The sequence below is a fragment of the Eulemur rufifrons genome, chromosome 7 (assembly GCF_041146395.1).
Source record: "Eulemur rufifrons isolate Redbay chromosome 7, OSU_ERuf_1, whole genome shotgun sequence".
NCBI classification, from domain to species: domain Eukaryota; kingdom Metazoa; phylum Chordata; class Mammalia; order Primates; family Lemuridae; genus Eulemur; species Eulemur rufifrons.
In genome coordinates this window covers 12,080,530-12,100,087 of record NC_090989.1, presented here as the reverse complement: position 1 = coordinate 12,100,087, position 19,558 = coordinate 12,080,530, and the positions used below count along the sequence as shown (strand labels likewise).

Below are 19,558 nucleotides of genomic sequence, written 5' to 3'. Positions count from 1 at the left end.
GAAAAGGATAGTGGACATTTATTCTCGAAAAATTTCTACCACTATAAAATATCTTAATCATCCTCAATTTTCTGAACTGAAAAAATGTAGAATACTTTTTGGTAGTAATCAGCTTAAGAGAACATTTTGTTTTTATCTATTATATATCCTTCAGCTTTTATGAATGTGACAGATAATTTAATGAGTGCTGACTGCTAACAATATTCAGATTGTATTAAGAGTCATATTTACTTTAATATTTGTTTTCACCATGTAGAAACATAAAGAAACTGTTAAATTCTTCCAACTAGTTGGACATACCCATATATCTATAAAAATAAATGCAAACTATTACTTAATAAGTAAGCTTAAGGGACATTGCCAATATGTAGTATTTTAGATCTTTCCAAAGTTTAAAATCAGACTTTTAAAAACTTCACACATTTCTTTGGCCTTGATGGCATTTTCAAGTTAAGACTTTACATATGGCTAGACAACAAAATATGTACTTACTAAATATAAATTTCATTTTCATTTTAACAATTTTCCTGAAATGTACATAATAAAAATAAAATAGCTCCAAATAAAAATAAAACAATTTAATGCACATGATCATTCCTCTATTAAAATAACTTTGTATATATACGCCAGAAGTCTTTCCAATTTGAGATAACAGAGCCTCCATGAAAGTATGACTTCAGTACACCAGGGCAATGGCACTGTTTTCTGTGAGACACTAATGAGGTGACCTATTATTTTGATGATTTTTACTATGGTGAATGAGCCTACCGCTATAAGCCCATATCATCTAAACCTATCCAATAACAACTACAACTGTTCGAAATACATAAAGAACCCCAGTGCCAGCTCCAATGCAGAAAAGAACCACTGCCTGCATCAACAGGAACTACAGGATTATTCTGTTTACTGGAAAATAACCACAATGCCAGCGGTCCAGGGACTGATCTGATCTGCCTCTCTCCAGGAAGTGAAAGCCAAAACTAATTTATTGCTGTGAGTGATATGAAAAATAAATTATTATTGTTCATCCTAATTTATTAACTATCCAAAGTAGGCTATGTATGTAATATAAAAAAAAAAGTCACAAACTTTTAACATTAACATGAGAAAATGGCCTGGGACTTGAAAATGACCTAAAGAACCTGGTACAGGATCACTCTCTGAGAATTTCTGATCTAAGCAACAGGTTTAAAAAAAAAAACCCAAAACCCTCAAATAGTTACTAATAGCATGCATTTGTTATGTGACTAGTTTCAGATGTCAAATGAGACTCATTTGTTGAAGTCATATCTCAAGATGCTATTAATATCAAAAGAAAAAAAGAACATTAAAGCTCACATTTATTTCTTATAACCGCCAATGATTAAAATAAGTATGTTCAAAGACTACACCATATGCATCAAAGATAATATTTTGTGTCATAGTGAGACTTACTTGCGGCTGTGACGGAGCTTCTGAAGGCAAGCTATGGGATGACCTGCTCCGAGGTGGTGGCTGTGGTGGGGTTTCCAAATTTGGCTGCGGGCCAGACTGAGGCACAGGTGCTGCCACAGGGACAAGAGGCTCCTGCAACCTTTGAGCAGGTGGGGGCAGAGAAGACTGCGGAGGAAAAGCAGCCTGAGGCTTCAGTGGTTCAGGAAGGAAAGCTGAGCCTAAAAAAACAATGATGTCAGATGTTAGGTGTATTCTAGAAATCCATGTTTTTTCCTTCTTTAGTGAAATGTTAGGAAAACATTCTAGTTGGTTTTTCCCTCCACCAAGTAGACTAATTTCTTGTGGAATAAAGAAGGAAGGATGGCCCTATTTGAATATGTCATGGAAAGTGGGAGATGACAGAAGGGAAAAGAAAAAATGAAGGAACAATATAGAACAAAACTGGAGCGGCATTTCTAGTACAGTGCCTACCTTTGGCTGCTTCTGAGGGCTTGCTTTGGCTTTCAGGAGTCAGTCTTCCAGCAGCCGCTCGCGCATGGCTCTGGGGGGCACTGATAACTCCAGCACGGGGTGGAATTGTCTAGAAACAGGAAACATTATACTCGAGACATTTCCTTATTTTCAACAGATAAGATTCTGTGAGGATATTTGTTTTTGCATCTCATTTACTCTTCTCTAGAATATTCCCCATCCTGTCATTTTAATTGCTTTCTACTTATAGCCATATAGTGATAAATTTTAAAACCTTTTTTGACTATTCACAGTGTGCCAGGCACTATGTCAACTAAGTACTGTGTGGGCAATTTCATTTCATCTTCAAAATATCCCTCAGAGGTAGGTATTATTTTATCATCCCTACTTCAAATTAAGATGAAGAAATATATACAACTTGTCCAAGGCCCTACAGTTAGAAAATAGAGCCAAGATCCAAACTCATGTCTGACCAACTGGAGGGCTAGGGTTCTTAACCATGTGCTGTGTTGTCTTCATGGAAGAGACTGGGACGATTTTAAAGCACACAAGGAGATGGAGAGATATATACCTGAGCAACTTCAGAAAATCTACACCGTGAGATAGATTAATTAATTAATTAGAGATGGGGGTGTCACTATGTTACCGGGGCTGGACTTGAACTCCTGGGCTCAAGCAATGCATTCACCTCAGCCTCCCAAGTAGCTGGGACTACCGGCATGTGCCACTGTACCCAGCTAGATTTTTTTTTTAAACATAGAAGTAAAACTTTTGAACACCTAACTCAGTATTCCAAATCAAATACATTGAAAGGCACATTGGTGAAAAATATTTTTTCTACTTTCATATGTTTGCTGAAGGCTCTAAGCCCCCACTATTTATTTTACGCAAAAGCTAATACACACTTTTAACCTCACAAAAATTCCGACTTCCTTTCCTATCCTTACAATACTAAATAGAATAAAGTTCTTGTGGGAAGTGTGACAGTGAAGTCAGCAAATGGCAATTTTGCCTTTTTTGAAAAAAGGACAATGGGTAATAGACATCTTTAGGTATATTCTACAGCCATTTTAATTTGGAAAGTAATATTATATATAGAAAAGTACACTCAGATTGTTAAGCAGACTGCTACAACAGAAAAGACAAACAATTTCTATCTTTATCAGAAGTAGTTTCTTAAATTGTCACAGCCTTAGGTAGAGTAATAGCTCCCAGTTCCTCACTCTTCAGATATGGGTCTGTCAGCACTTCAGGCTCTAATGGACTAGCCTAAGTCACTGATTACTAGTTTCCATTTCCTCTTTCTCTCTCTTTTTTGGTTACCTATTATAGCCCAGAGAAAATTTTCATTTGGATAAATAATGAAAAAATTATGTGTATAAGAGAACATCTGATAAACATACAGAAAACCACAGATTCATGAGGTAGGGAAAAACCCTGCAACACCACCTGCTCGCCTATTTTTAATACTGTTAGAACCAGTTTTAGTATACTGACTCTATCATAATATTTTTTTCTGAAATCTCACTTAAATCTTTCTTATTGAGGGATGACTATATATCCTCATTAGTTACTCAAATAGTATGATAAAAAGTTGCCCAAATACATCACTTCCTCATATGAGAGAGTCTAAAATATGTATTTCATGACCATAATTATTTTAAGTAAATCACTTTTATTCAAATAAGGAAATCTGTTTAGTTATTTTCACAGAGCATGTTAAAATAATGTTAGAGTTGAAAGGTACCTTAGAGACCATCAAGAGTAATTCCCTCATTTCAGAGTTGAGGAAACTGAGGTCTTGAAGGGTCACATGATCTCTCCAAGGTAACAAAAGTAACTAGTAGCAAACTGGGATCTAGAACCAATACCCCTTGGCTCCCAGGCTAGGTTTTACTTACTGGTCTGGCCGCAGTGTATCCAGCAGGTCCTGGGCCTGCAAGTCCTGCTTGAGGTGAAGGCTGACTGCGTCCTACAACAAAGACATTGCATCATGTATTTAAGTTAAAAAAAAAAAAGTGAAAATAATCAAGAAATCAGGTACTTATGTCCCAAGTGTTTCATGGTCCAGTTTTAAGAGTAAAGTAGCTACATTTAAGTCTTTTTACCTATATTATCTTTCCGTGTTGTTCCAGGGCTTTTGGGTGCTTTGAAGCAGGAAGGGAAAAAAAATTAGTCATAAGTAAACAATAAAGCAATATCGCATAACATCAGTTGGCTGTTCTGCTTCATTACCAGCAGAAATGGGAGCATGAGATAATAACAAAACAAAGTGCTTTGCTTTGGATCATGATGAAGGGTGTTATCAGTACTGAATGAAATACTCCAAAAGAGAGAAAAATTAGAATGCTTAGCCCTTTATAAGAGACAGGTGTCTGATACCTCACTTATGGGGCTACTTTTAAGGTGATATTCCCCACAGAGCTCTCTCTCTCATGAACCTTGAAAATAGCCGTATGAATGGTCCCAAGATGCAGCACTGCTGCTCCTCAGAGCCTGACAGACAAATGGCTCCTTAGCGACAGGATTTATCATTTATCAAGTTACATAAGAGGCTCCTAACAGTGCTGTTTTAGGACTTCACACTGTGGATATCATTGCGGATAAATGATGAGATCCTTTGGATTCCAATAACAAAATCCTATGATTAAGACAGAAGACAGGCATATCTTATTACTAAAGACCTGCCTTATGGAAGACTGTTAAAATATCATTCAAACTCATTAGAGAGACAGCTGAAGGACGAAATGAAATAAATCACTCTTGGGGCCAAAAGGAGTAGGAGGGACTATCAAGGCGTCATCTTAGATATATTCTCCTTTTTGGAAAGAAATTCAAGTATAATTGTAACATGAAAGACATTGGCCCGTTAATAACTATAACCTTAACAAATGGCCTGTAGTCTTAATGTTCCTTTAAGCAAATCTAGCTCAGTACCCATTTACATAAAAACAGCTATGTTATTTGAAATCATCCACAAAATTCTGTATTCTTGAATTTGAATAGTTTAATTATAATTACTAATTTTGGAAACTTCAGATTAGTAAATATATTTCTAAATATCTGACTTATTCTGAAAAGAATTTTGAAGGCATTCTTCTTAAAAGGTTATTTCGCAACCTAAGCTTGTATAAAACACTGAAACAGTACAAACAACATAAGAATCTCAGAGAAATTAAATGGATATCCATTAGAAACTATACACTACAGAGAATGAAAGGAGAAAAAATACAAAGTAGATGGTAAGGAGGCAGAGGAGAAGTTTACAGTTGGACTAAAAAGAGACTTAATATGCCTTTAAACACAGGGGGAGGGCTGACATTGAGAAATAAAATGAGGGAACCATTTCTAAAATGCAAAAGTCTTGTTACCTTCCATCTCTCTCCTAGCCACCCCAGGACTGGGAGGGCCTCCAACACCTTTTTAGAGAAAGAACAGAAGCTATATATTGTGCAGAGCCCATAGCACAGAATGAAAGGCAGGCACACATGATAATTTCTACATTAAATTTACTTTTGCAAAGGCTCTTTTATTGCTTTAAATTTGTTCAAAGATATCAATACAAAACAAAGTGACTTTAGATGCCTAGCCCAAACCTGAGTCCCTCCTTTCCTCAAACACAAGAGTAAAAACAGGATGACAGTTTCCTTTTTATAGGAAATAAATTACTAGCAGTAGGGAATTTTTAAATATGTTTAATGAAGGCCTTTGCTTTATAATCATCTCATTCCTTATATCTAGAGCAAATAAAAACTCCAATATTTGTCAGAAGGAAAAACTCATAAATTAAGTTTCAATTTCATTTTAAATTTTTATAAGACTACATTAGTATCCTAGAAATTAAGTTCTGGATGCGTTACTTTAAAAAAACTTTAAAAGTACTATAATGACTTTCCCCAAGATTACTGCCTTAAAGGAATTATTGGTTAAGGAATAAAATACCTACAAAAGAATTATGAAGAGAAATAATTTTTTAAATTAAAACATTTCTAATTAAGTCACTGGGTCGCTAATAAGAGAGAACTTTCCACAAATTCATTTTAAAATTTATTTTTTACAGGTTGTTTTCCTAATTAAAGCAGATGATAAATAGAAATTATCACAAAAATAAAAGCAGTTTAAAATGGGAAACATTAATGTTTTCTGTAAGCCAATGAAAAAATTATCACCTAGCAGTATTTTGCATAAGCAGTATTTTGCGTAATGCTGAAATAATTTAGTTATCCTTATTGTACAAAGTTATTTAAATTCACACACAGGCAAAGTCAGTCTATAATAAGACCTGAATTGGTCAGCAATGTCAGTTAGAATAGACCAGCTACACATGTACAGTGGGCCTTAGTAATATTAAAACTGGATTTGCAAAAGCTCTTCTAGGGAACTGTGAAAATCCGCCTTATCCTTTCTTGAGAATTAGATCAAATAAATTTGTCAGATGTATAACTCCAATTGACCTGACTTTTCACATAAGCCAAACTACACTTCAAAGAAAAAGTGATCTGTTGTGAATAAAAGTTTCCTCATGAAAAAAAAGAAAATCATATAGTTCTTACATAAACAGATGAAGCATGAATTTTATGACAAGTTATAATAAATGCAAAATGAAAGATATATTTCAGATAATTATTATAACTCTAAATTGCATTCCTAGGAAAGTGCTAATCCACAAGCTTTTCCACTAGAAAAGGAAGGTACTAGAGCATCACTAATCTTGGGAAATGTTCTGAAGTCACCTGAATCCCTTTTGAAATTAGTATGACTTTTGAGGATTAAATCTTTGTAACCAAATTGACTATGTTTACCAAAAAAATTCTACCAGACCTGATGAGTAGTTCACCTATATTTACCTGGGAAATGGAAGCCCTCATTAGTTTTATTCACAAATAAAACTAAGCTCAAATCTTTTACTTAACAAGAATATAACACAAGTTTAGAGCTATTTTTTACTTGGAGTATATATGTCATTCATTTTGACTTTTATCAAACAAACCTAAAATGTCTTTCAGTTGTAGGGCTCAAACTCTAAAACATTAATGAACCAAGATTCATACATGATAACAAATGTAAACAGTTACCTCCAAATTCTTTTCTAGCAGGTGCAGGACTCCTAGCCCCTTATAGTTCATAAGAAAATATGCAGCAGAAAGGAAATGACAGTAAATAAAGAATTGAAATTCCAGTCAAGGTTTTATTAACACCATAGTATCCATTATGTCAAATACTGTGTAGGAATTACATATTAGTATCTAGGTACTATTAAAAAGCTATTATTCAATACATATAATTAAAGCAACAACATTATATTTAATTAAAAACAACAAATATAAAACTCTATATTATAAATTTTATAGAAATTAGTAAATTTTAATGATTTTATGCTTATAAATCGAGAAATGAAGATTTTAGGAAAAAAAATTAACCCCAGTTTTTTGTACCTAAGTTATTTCTGTACCTAAGAACAGTTTATACGCCTAGCTACATGAAACTAGCAAAAACCAAACAAACATCTCTGGTACGCTGGCTGAGAAGGCAACTAGGAAACATGTTAGAGAAATCTACCTGGCAAACAGTCTACCTGGTCTGTCAAGCCTACCATGGTCTTTAGGAAAAACCTGAGAAGTAGCAACAATGAGAAAAAAGCAATAAAATCTAGAAGCTAGAGATTGGAAAACATGCAAAACATTTTAAAGTAGAGTGGAGGAGAATTTTAAATCTAGCAGAAATGAAAATAAGATAGTCTGTCACCTGAAGGTGGAGGAGGCCTCTGCGGGGGAGCAGGACGCGTGGGAGGAGCAACCGGACGGGGAGGTGGGGGTCGCTTGGGCTCTAGGGGCTGGGCAGGATCTTTCTGCTGCAGCGGGGCTGCCGGCTGAGTGTCAACAGGAGAACCTAGAACAGCACATTAGGTAAGGTCAGGTTCCAAATGGCTGCCGGCAGAAAGGAATGGTACTTCACATATACACAAACACACACACACACACACATATATATACATATATATATACATGTGTTCTATTTTACTAATTTTTAAAATTTGTACAATAGTGTAAAGAAAGGGCACATATTTTCAGTATGAATGACAAAAATAGTCTATCATTAAACTACCCTCTGGTACTATGGCAGCAAAAATGCTAACACCACGCTGCCTTTTCACCTAGGCCCCAGGTGCTGAAAGCTGATTTACTAAAGTGGCCCTATCAAGAAGGCACAAAGTATTGTTTAAGTCATTTGTAGTCTGCTGGCCACCAGAGAGAAGAAAAAGAAAAGCCCGAATAGTTACGGGGTCCTTTTTTTTTTCTTTTTTTTTTTTTTGAGACAGAGTCTCATTCTGTCGCTCAGGCTGGAGTGCAGTGGCATCATCATAGCTCACTGTAACCTCAAATTCCTGGGCTCAAGCAATCCTCCTGCTTCAACCTCCAGAGTAGCACTGTACCCGGCTAATTTTTCTATTTTTAGTAGAGATAGGGTCTTGCTCTTGCTCAGGGTGGTCTCAAACTCCTGAGCTCAAGCAATCCTCCCACCTTGGCCTCCCAGAGTGCTAGGATTACAGGTGTGAGCCACCACACCCGGCCAAGTTATGGGTTCCTATCATAACAATAGAAAATTATTAATGATAAGACTTGGACAAACCTAATTACATAGAAAAAGGATTAAGAACAATTTTCATCTACTAACAGGATGATGAGTTTCCATTGAGAGCTTTTGTATGCATATTAAAACAGGGTACACTTTAGCACATGGGTACAAAAATTAAACAACAATGGCTCTCCAAAATCAAACACATTGGCTAGCGCTGCAGTCCCCAATCCCTGGGCTGCAACCCGGTACTGGTCCGTGGCCTGTTAGGAACCGGGCTGTGCATCACTGCCTGAACTCCACTCACCCGTCCCCACTCCCTCTCGCCATGGGAAAACTGTCTTCCATGAAACTGGTCCCAGGTGCCAAAAACGTTGAGGACCACTGGGCTAGAGGTAGTCTTACAAAACTTAAAAAAAAAAAAAAAAAAAAAATACACACTCTGTGCACTTGGAGGCCCAGGAGTTCTTGATGGTGCTCGGCTTGGTCTGACAGGAAGGGAAGGTACAGGAACCTCTGACATTGTAGGTGACTGGCAGGGACTGGTCCGGGGTGAAGAGCTCGGGGAAGTGCCAAGGCCAGAACTTGAAGATGGCTGGAGATGCTGAGGAAGAAGTTCCTCCACTTCTGCACTATAGTCATCAACATCACCTAAGGAAAAGCAAGGTTATCAAAGATACCACCATTTTAATTTGCTTAGAGATTCTTTTTCACCTTAGGTTTTAAAAGGTTAAAATACACAAAATAAACATGTCAATGTTATGGCACTGCAAATGCATGTGGATTAAGCACATTAGGAATATATAATATAAAGATACCTATTATTTCAGAGCAACAGGATGCCAGGACACTAACCACGTGGAGCTGGGGTGGCTCAGTGCTCATATTCCTCTGAGCAGCTATTGTAGAGCTGGCTCAAAAGTTTTCTGCTGTCCCTCCAAACCTGTCCACTGCGCTCTGTGGAACTGCCCTGCTCCCCTGCCCAACCCAAGTCCAGTGCTAGGGTCAACAAGCTCTCAGGCAGCCACAAGCCTTCCCCAGAAGTCTCCTCTCTGGCATAACCCCTACCCCACAAAGACCCTCTTTTGCTTTAACTGAACACCGGTTCTCCCAAGGTCTCCTTATATCCACTTCCCTCAGGATTGGAAAGTGGGTCAGGATACCCCTTTGCAACCTAATTCCAATTCCAGGACATTAATCTTCCAACCCTGAACAAAAAGTCCTATTGCTTTGAGACTATGCCATCAGGAATTTATGTAACAGCCTCCACCTCCACTTGCTACAGTAATCTCCAATCTCCATTCTTCTGTCTCTTGAACCTGTTCGTTGAGGACTAAGCAGAGAGCAGGGTGGTAAGTGGGGCCCTCTCATCTTTCTGCGTGACATCAAAGTCCGTGTGGACAACCCGTCCGACAACCTAAATGCCTTGGTCTCTTTCTTATTGACAATTACCTCCACTCCTAACACAACACACACACCCCTCTGAACTACACCACCTCTGAAATAAACTCAACCCTACATCCTGACCACAGCCTCTCAGCCTTTTAGTTCTCTCCCTCAGTCATTCTTTCTTCCTTTGACGTCATCAGGACCCAGGGCTTGAACCCTCTAATTCTCACCCTCATCCAATTCTGCTTTCTTCTGTGTCTAGCTTCAGATTCTACAGTTCTTCACTTCGACATTCCCCTAACCCACTCTTCTTCCATCCTACCAGCCTGACCAAACCCCAGCCCTGCCTGATTCCACTTTCTACTCTTTCCATAGCTGCACTTGGGCTGCTGAGTGCTGCTGCTAAAGAAGTCCATCTAGACACAGTCCAGATGACAGCAGTCACACAGAATGTGTGCTTCTCTGTCTCTTCTGGGCTCCCAAAGCTGCCTGGCAACTCCATGAAATTTCCAGGTTGGCTCTCCCCCTCACCCCTTCTCCTCAGGAGCTTTATCTCAAAGCTTCTCAACTTTCCTGAAACTGTGGATTGCCTCTCTCTTGCAGATAACTTCAACACTTAACCTTCACAGAGAAAAGAGGTGTCTTATGAAGGGAACACCCTCTACAACAGCCTGCCCTAAGCCCAAGTCTCATCACGTGGCTGGCACTCAGGTATCTGCGGATGACGAATGTGTCCTACCCACCTCGGTTTTCTCAGTGACCTTGCTCTAATTCGGCCCTGCCCTTCCCCAATATTGTCAGCCCTTTCCCCTCTACCAGCACTTTTCCATCAGCACCAAGCACTCTCAAGCCTCTCCCATTTAAAAACAACCATCCCTGGATCCCCTATCTCCCTGGAGCAATTTCCTTCTCTTCTCTCTTTTCCCCCAGTCTCAGCCAAACTTCCTTGAAGAGCTGTCTACAGACACCCTCTCCACTTTCTACCCATACCAATTTGCCACCATCTGGCTTCACCACACCAGACATTATTCTCATGAATGTCACTAACAGCTTCCCTCCATGTTACTTCATCAGGAGGACAAGTTTCTGTCCTCATTTCTCCTCATCTCGCTGTGCTACATGACACCACTGACTACTCTCCCTTCCTTGTTCCACTTCCTTCCATTGATTTTTAAGCACAAAATGGCTCTGTAACATTTCTTATTGTTTCTTCTCATATTCCTTTTATGGATGGCCACCTTCTGTCTAGCTTTAAATTCTGTGTTTCTACACATCTGATCCGAGGACTCTGTGTTTCTCCATATTCCATTCATTCTCTCCTATCTCTACGTGACACTACTGGGCAAAGAAATAAAATGTCCATGGCTTTATTGGCCATCAGAGCTTCCCTGTGAGTCCAGAGCTCTTTCCTGAGCACCAGACCCACATACTCAACAGCTGACACTGACTTGACTGACTCCACAGACATCTCAAATTCAACATGTTCAAAATTAACTTCATCTTTCACTGCACACCTACTCTTCTCCCTGCATTTTTTCCTTCATTTACTCCCTCACAAACATGCTTGCCTCATCAATTTAGATTCTCTTTCTCCCCCTGGGGCCTGTGGACATACCTTCTCCTGGGATCACTCTTCTCTACCTTCCTTAATCCAATTCTCCCCAAGTCATTGGATTCTCAACTTAAATTTCAATTCCTCTGGGAAACTTTGCCCAACTTCCCAAATCCAGGTGAGGCAACTGTCCCATGAGCAACCACAGCACCGTTCATTGTCACATTTATCTCACTTTATTATAATTGCCTGCTTAATTGTGTGTAACACCCAATAAACTGTGAGTTGTAGGAGGGCAAGGACCACAGCTATTGAATTTCCAGCACCTAGCATATACCTGGCACATAAATATGTGTGGACTAAGTAAACAAATGAACAGAGAATATGAAAACTGGAGATAATCTTGAAAGATGTTTAACTCTTGAATGTGATATCTAGGTGGAGAGGGTATCACAATATGATATATTATCATTTTATAAACTAAGGTATGCATTTCTATTTTATTTATTTATTTATTTATTTTTAGAGTTGGTGTCTCGCTCTTGCTCAGGCTGGTCTTGAACTCCTGAACTCAAGCAATATTCCTGCCTCAGTCTTCCAGAGTGCCAGGATTACAGGTATGTGCCACCACACCCAGCCCTAAGGTATGCATTTTAATGAAAAATGTGCTAGGATAATACAGCTTATAGTATTAAAAATGCATTTTTTAACCATGTTTAAGGAAATCATTATATCCCAAATAAACGGTTACATTTATATGGATGGCTTCAGTTTCAAATGTATGTGTTCCTAGCCACTTTAAGTCTTTTTTAATTATGTTGAAACATACCCTCTTTTGTAATAATTATTTTAAACACATTTCTGTTGTCAGAATACCCACTTGGAACTTCTACTTTTTTACCTCAACTTTAAATATTGTGACTAAAGCATTCACCAAAAATACCAATTTGGGCTATTATCACACAAAAATATAAACTAATATCTGTAAAACCCTTAATATTTAATGGTAGGATGGCAAATACATTTAAAGCCTAAGAGCAAGCAAAACAAACATAATACAATGCAAAATAAATTCTAACTAATACTGCTATGTGTGTCCCAAGAAGATGAAGAAAGATAAACTTGTATACTAAGACTTTGCAGATGGGAAGAAAATCTATCTAGAACTACAAAAGCAAATGTGTTCAACAAACAAACCTTCCATATCAAAATCCGCTGTGACCTCCGCATCTTCACCAAGCAGGGTAGAGCTCGTTGACGATGGTAATGAAATGCTAATTTTCTCTAAACTCATCTCTTCTTCCAAATTTTTGATCCAGTCTGGACTTTTTAAAGTAATAGTTATAGTCCGATTCAATAACTAATTGAGCAAAACAGATATAAAATAAAAATTCATTAACATGAAAATTAACCATTTTGGAAGAAAGAGGCTGCCTTAGTTATCCTATGCAATGGTAGAGACAGTTAATTTAATTAGACTCAATTCAACAGAATTCTTTCACACGTATTAAATTTTTAACTAGTTTAAAGGTTGTTTCCAGTTCTCCCTTTAAAAGCCAGTGGTGCTAAATAAACATCTTCTTTTCTAGGCTTCAAGATTCCAGTTTCTTTTGCTACAGAGTATCTTTTCCTGGCTATGTGTAAATTCACAGATAATTCTGCTACATAATTTTATGTTTCCTTTGATTTTGATCCAGAGTTTAAGTAATTGTTTTTACACCAAACAATTACAGAAGAGACAGTAGAAAAATCTTTAAAATACGTTACCTGTTCATTTGGTCTTTCCTAATCTGGCATATGGAGATGCTGGATTGTCAGCTGCTATGTGCTAACCTGTACAGTTTTAGCATTTCAAATGCCAGAATACTGAGAGAACTGAAGACCATTTTAAATCTTTAACAAAGTTAATCATTCTAAAAACAGAATGACTGTTACCTGTGAAACTGGCACTCTGCCTTTCCTATAAATTTGAGTGGCTTTTGGACTACAGTATAATCTAAAACAACCAACACATTAAAATGCAGTTATATACCATGTCCTGTCAATGTGTTTTTTAAAAATACTTTTAAAAAACTTGCTGATAACTGTAAGACTCCACAGTTAAGGAAAAATAGTGTACTAGAAAGAACTTCTCATTTAAAACCCATATACACATAACAAACGTGCTTTCTAAATTGTAAGCTCTCTCCCATATAGTTCCAACTTCCTCTGTTTGAAGAGTTTCTTGACGTGAACAAGATGTGAACATTTTTGGTAACTGCAAATAAGCTGTGCACCTGTGACTAATATGCTGTGCTGACAGTGGCACCTCTGTGGGTACTGATCTTCCTTGGCTGCAAGTGTTACTGATATTAGAATTTCTAGAAGGCATAATGATGGAGAGACTGAAATCAGCTGACCTGAACGGCACAGCTGTGTTTAATAGTCACTTAGCATCCACACTGAGCTTTGAAGTCAGAGTCCTAAGAACTCATAATCCTTTACTTGCTTATTAGATCTGAGCATTAAAATCACTTCAATTTCAGAACTTAGCAACATGCTTTAGAGATTATATATTATTTTTTATTTTTATATTACTTTTTAAAGTCAACAAGTTCTTTTATATTTATCAAAGAATACTAACAAGCATTCTTAAGCCTGGATCACCATCATGGCCATTTAAAATGTAATTCCTTAGAAATAACCACTTGGTAGAGATCCGGGCCAAATGAAAAGAAATTTAGATGACAGAAAAGAAAATACTCAAGAAGGTACACAGGGGTTCCCTGGAATGCTGGTTTTAATAATCAAAATTTGGAAGCAATCTAGATGTCTACTAATAAGAGTTTGCTTATATAAATTTATATATTTATCCACGTAATGAAATTTATGCAGCCATTAAAAATGACATATTTGTTTATATGGAAAGATGTCCATGACACAGACTCAAGTACAGAGGTGGTGAAAAAAACAGCATTTATAACATGGTCTCATTTGTGTTTGTACATGCATCTGTGTATATGTATATACCATTTGTGTTAATATGTGTGTGTATATACACATACATAAAATCCCATTTGCATTAATACATGCATATGCTTATATGAAGGTTAAGAGAAATTATTTCATAGCTGTAGGATTATGAGTAGTCATTATTTTTTATACTTTTCCATATTTCTTGATATATGATTTTGCATGAGCATATTAGTATTACATTCAGGAAAACAAAACCCTACAAAATCTATTTCAAAAGCAATATATGCATAGAAATTTATTTCTCCAAGGAAGTTGAAGTAATGCAACAGAAGAGGAAGCTCAGGAAAATCTTTACGGAGCTGCCCATTGTTGGAGAAATTTGGCCTGGATTGTAGTCCATTCTTTGTACTGACCATATACTTAGAAATTTAGGATTTGTCTGAAAGAATTCAGAAAAAATGCAGATGCAGTACTACAGAGAAGTAAAACTATCCTAGGCTATTCATGTAAATTTCCCCCATCAATAACATTTCAAAGCATAGGTTAGGAATATCTCCATTAACTAAAAATTTCTAAAATGCCTCTATGGGAGGGATTTGTTATTTTTGGCTATCCTTGTAAAAGATAACTGGGTACCATAACCCAAAGCAATAAAAAAAAATTCCTGGGAATGAGCATGTTCCTCCTTTGTTTTCTTGCAAATAAAGCATTTTCTTCATCTGATAGAAATCTTTTCTACTATACAGATGAGCCAGAATATCTACCCCCAATTAAAAATTTAAAACTTTTTACATCATAAAATATGATAAGAATCAAATTAGGTGATAAACATGTTTTGTTATTGGTCTACATCAATGGTTAATATCTCAGGCTTAGTGTGGTGGCTCACGCCTATAATCCTAGAACTCTGGGAGGTTGAGGCGAAGGATCACTTGAGCTCAGAAGCGTAAGACCAGCCTGAGCAAGAGTGAGACCGCGTTTCTACTAAAAATAGAAAAATCAGACGGGCATGGTGGCGTGTGCCTGTAGTTCCAGCTACTCAGGAGGCGGATGCAGGATTGTTTGAGCCCAGCAGTTTGAGGTTGCAGTGAGCTATGATGACGCCACTGCACACTAGCCAGACTGTCTCCAGAAATAAAATAAAATTGAATTAAATTAAAATAAGAATTAAAATTTTAAAAAATGGTTAATATCGCTAGGGAAGGACCAAAATAACCCCATGCTAGTCGGAGACCTAGTCTAAATCAAAAATATTAAATAATTCCTCAAGCATACCATAAGATCTTTTACCCTCCTTAACTGAAAATACATTTAGATAATCTTGCTGCATGTCTATAAAAATACTGTGTAATCTTCACACATTTAATTTCAGAAGGGTTTAGAGTCAACAAATGCTACCTTACCTCTTTACCATTTAGGCTCAGAACATTCAAGGCAGAGCTTCCCTCCAAAAATGTGACCCACATTTTATCTTCTACAAATCTTTAAGAAAAACAATAAAAAACTGTAATTAATGTCTTAGATATAACTGGCCCAATGATTACTGATCAACAAGGACCTACAGAGGCCTGGAAGAAAAAAAGTCAAAGAGGGAGAGCAGTAGGGCTGGGGGTGACCTGGAGAGGGCAGTCTTCCCCTAAAAGCATTCAAATCCCATAGCAGATACTACGCTAAAGGAATAGCCAGAAGAAATGGGCCTGAGAACTACCATCTGTGATCCTTACTATAATCCAATCCATTCCTTTCATTGACAAGAAAAAAAGAGCCAGAGGTTAAGTGACTTGTTCAAAGGGATCCTACAAGAAGAGTAAGTTACAGGGCTAGGATTCAAGTCTCCTGACCTCATAGTCCAGCACTTATATATTTTTACTGTCTCAATGACTTCCCTCTAGAAAATTACTTGTTATCAAGAAAGGTGACAGGAAGTTGTCAGTGAAAAAAAAAAACAAAACAAAATTTAGGTTGTGATCCTTGTCTTTAGTCATTGACAAGACATTTACTCTCTGAGGACTTTAATGGTTTTGCTATAACTCTAAATTTATACTTACGAAATTAAAAATCCTCAAAAGGATAAAAATAAAAAGGACATTATAAGTAGTTCTAAAGAGGATGGTCACCGATACGTAATAAGGTTATCAATGTAAAAAAGAACCAATTATAACATTATCAGTCTTATTTATAGAAACAATTTTACAAGTTGAACTACTCCCAACTGTATAAAACAAGTTCAGAAATCCTTGCAGATTTTCCAAAGATGGGAGAGGGGTAAACATTTACACATGTACGTACACACACAGTCTCTCTCTAACTAGGACTCAAAAGTACGAATTATGGATATTAAGAGGAAAAGGCCAAAAACAAAAGTACTTTACCCCTATTGAAATCAAGGGTCTGGAACAGACTTCTACAATCACTCCAACATGACCAAGGTAATTGATGCAATTTCTTTGGCATAAAGTTATTAAACTGCAGGATGCTATCATTTGAAATACACGGGGCCATCATTGTCACCTAACTACCATGAAGGTATCTTTTTCCAAATTGTTAGCAATGGGGAATATCCCTCCACCAAAAGTTATAATCACCACTGTAAAGCTGCACCTATGCTGTGCCAGTCCCACCTCCCCAACCCCAAACATTCTTTGTTCTTTGATAGTGGTACCAAAGCATTTATGGTCTCAGAGCAGGGCTAATCTCTTGGTCTTTATTCTCAACTAGCAATGTGCCCCTTATACATTTCTAACTTTAAACAAGGGATCCTGGTTCTTACATCCATGGATTTATATAGGTCCTTTTGGAAGCTATATTTCCTTCCTGCTTTCATTCACTAGGGTAAAGGCGTCTAGACCTTTCCCTCAATGTAAAGATCTATATGCATCTAAATTTATCCCATCCACATTTCCAAGGAAGCTCTTATTTAAATATACAGGGATTTACAGGCTTCAGTCACTCCTTAATGGTTGTCTTAGTCTAGACCAAAAGGTGTCATCTCACAGCTTAACAGTAGTGCCCCCCTTGTTGACTCTCAGTGTCTGCTTCTTTTCCAACTTGGTTGTCTTGGGGTGTAACAACCAGAATATTCCAGGTGTGGAGACACCTCATGGTTTTATAATATTAGGGTAATGCCTTATTTTCTTACCAGCATTTTTTCCTAACGATGACAAGCATTTGGGAGAAAGCTTTTGGCATCAATTTAACACCAAGTTCTTAGAGACTGGGTTATAAAGTCAGGTCTTTTTCCATATTAGAGTCTTCATCTCTATACAGTTTGGATTCTAGCTCACTGCAATATTTTGCATTTGCTCATGAAGACATTCATCTGCTACTTTGCTGCCCACTCACACAGTCCACATGATGCTTCGGGCAGTCTGGCATTTCTGTACTTGGCAAAACTTACTCTCATCTGTAAACTTGGAGATCTCACTATGTACTTCCTACAGCCTTAAGATTTTGCAAATCGTTTGTTTTGTTTCATTTTAAAGCTTTGGGGGTATATCTTTGTCAAAAGATTTGAGGGAAGTCTAGATACAATTTCTTTTCCATTTGCTCATTTAAACTCTGAAAGGACTTGAAGTGTCTTAGGCATAATTTTCACTCTACAGAAGCCATATCATCTTAATTCTGTGGACTATGCTGTGTAGGATGTGGGGAAGCCATTACACATGTGCTGATCCTCCCAAAAAGATTGCAAGCAGGAGTTACATCTTTGATGTCTCCTCTGCTCTTCCAGAGCACCTAATATAGAAATTTGCCCAGGAAATATCTATAAAACATAGCTAAATAACCAGATGACCAGCACTGAAAGGAATTTAATAGTATCTCTTTCCCTATGGAATTCAAAAACACACACACACACACACACACACACACACACACACCATTCAATCTCTCAACATTGCTGTACACGTGGAGAGAACATTTTCAAAATAAGGTAAGAGGGTTTTGGTTCTGCAAAAGGCAGATGGTTAAGTCAATGAGAGAAATCAAGACTGGAATGAATGTCTCCTGACTATTCATCACATCTCTGTTGGTTAGAAATTAAACATACTTAAAATTACTTAAAACATCAAATTTCGTAAACCGAGGGGAGAAAAGTCACTCTACTCTACTCTGATCTCCCCTTAAAAAAATAATAGCAATCACAGCTTTATTCTGTTGTAGGGATTTGCTATATGTTCTATCATATAGGAATCTTGAGAGGTCACAGCTAAGCTTGCACATATTTTTGTCTTTAATTGCTCATATAAAGTTTCATTCTTCATTTAAACTTTATAAGCAGAGAATTCAGTTTCAAAACCTATTGAATAATACATACAGTAATTTTCTTTAGTTTGGGACTAAATACTATTCAAACACTAAATAAAGTGATTTCTAATACAGAAACTATTATTTATGGATCATGAGCTTCTTTTAGATAATAAATATTTTACTCACCTTATGAGTATAACTTCACCAAAATTTGCAAACTGCTGCAGGAGCTCATCAATCAAGGCATCATCAAAAAAATTGTTTTCTGGTAAAGAACTTTTGATTGAGACCAATACTGTGCCATCTGGTGGACCCTGAACTGCAATTACTTCTTTATAAATGTTTTGCCTCTCTTCAGCTTCAACTTCAAATATATCTATATCAATCAGGGCAACGACAGGCCTTAAGGCATAAAGGAAGACAAATGTATTAGAAAGGTTTTAAAATGGGTGGATTTCAAACAAATTTCAAGCACCGTTAGAAATACTGAGATTGTTTAAACCTATGGTCAGAAGTCTTCAGCTCAGCTCTTCCATAGTGCAGCAAGGTGCCAGGAGTCCATGTGTAAAGGATTTTGCTTTCATCTTGAAAACTAGCATTTAGAAGATCTAGATCTTCAGCTGCAGTCAGAAGAAAACAAAACACAAGAGAAGCCATATGAGCATGACAGGCCATGTGGAGCAAAGAGATACCTCCTTTCTTTCATGAGCTTCAGTGGTCTGAGGCTGGAATGCCAGATACATTTGCTAATAGGCAGGAAGTCTAGATACCTTTAAATTAGAAAGGTTTTTGGTAAAGTTACCATTTTTATTCTTTACTTAGTAAAAATGAAGATGTGGCTTTATTTCTAAGATTAAAGGCCTGTGACCAAACAGTGCTTCCTAAATAATGCAACAGATAAGTGGCAGTTCAAAATATATACAAACCACTTTA

At 37.1% G+C, this 19,558-nt stretch overlaps 1 protein-coding gene across 6 annotated transcripts in view; it reads right to left on the bottom strand.

Annotated features, from left to right (window-relative positions):
- Positions 1-19,558, bottom strand: part of SYNJ1 (synaptojanin 1) — an 82,213-nt gene that overhangs the window by 8,498 nt on the left and 54,157 nt on the right. For 2 of the 6 annotated variants that reach the window (XM_069472336.1, XM_069472340.1), the window contains exons 20-31: positions 19,128-19,245; positions 18,812-19,027; positions 15,781-15,859; positions 12,620-12,782; positions 8,923-9,132; positions 7,651-7,794; positions 6,981-7,019; positions 5,277-5,324; positions 4,014-4,052; positions 3,807-3,877; positions 1,906-2,014; positions 1,435-1,652 (exon numbers count right to left, since the gene is read on the bottom strand). In XM_069472336.1, the coding sequence (XP_069328437.1) occupies positions 1,435-1,652; positions 1,906-2,014; positions 3,807-3,877; positions 4,014-4,052; positions 5,277-5,324; positions 6,981-7,019; positions 7,651-7,794; positions 8,923-9,132; positions 12,620-12,782; positions 15,781-15,859; positions 18,812-19,027; positions 19,128-19,245 (1,454 nt within the window). The remainder of the gene's footprint in view (positions 1-1,434; positions 1,653-1,905; positions 2,015-3,806; positions 3,878-4,013; positions 4,053-5,276; positions 5,325-6,980; positions 7,020-7,650; positions 7,795-8,922; positions 9,133-12,619; positions 12,783-15,780; positions 15,860-18,811; positions 19,028-19,127; positions 19,246-19,558) is intronic. The other 4 variants (XM_069472341.1, XM_069472338.1, XM_069472339.1 and 1 more) reach the window with 2 other exon arrangements.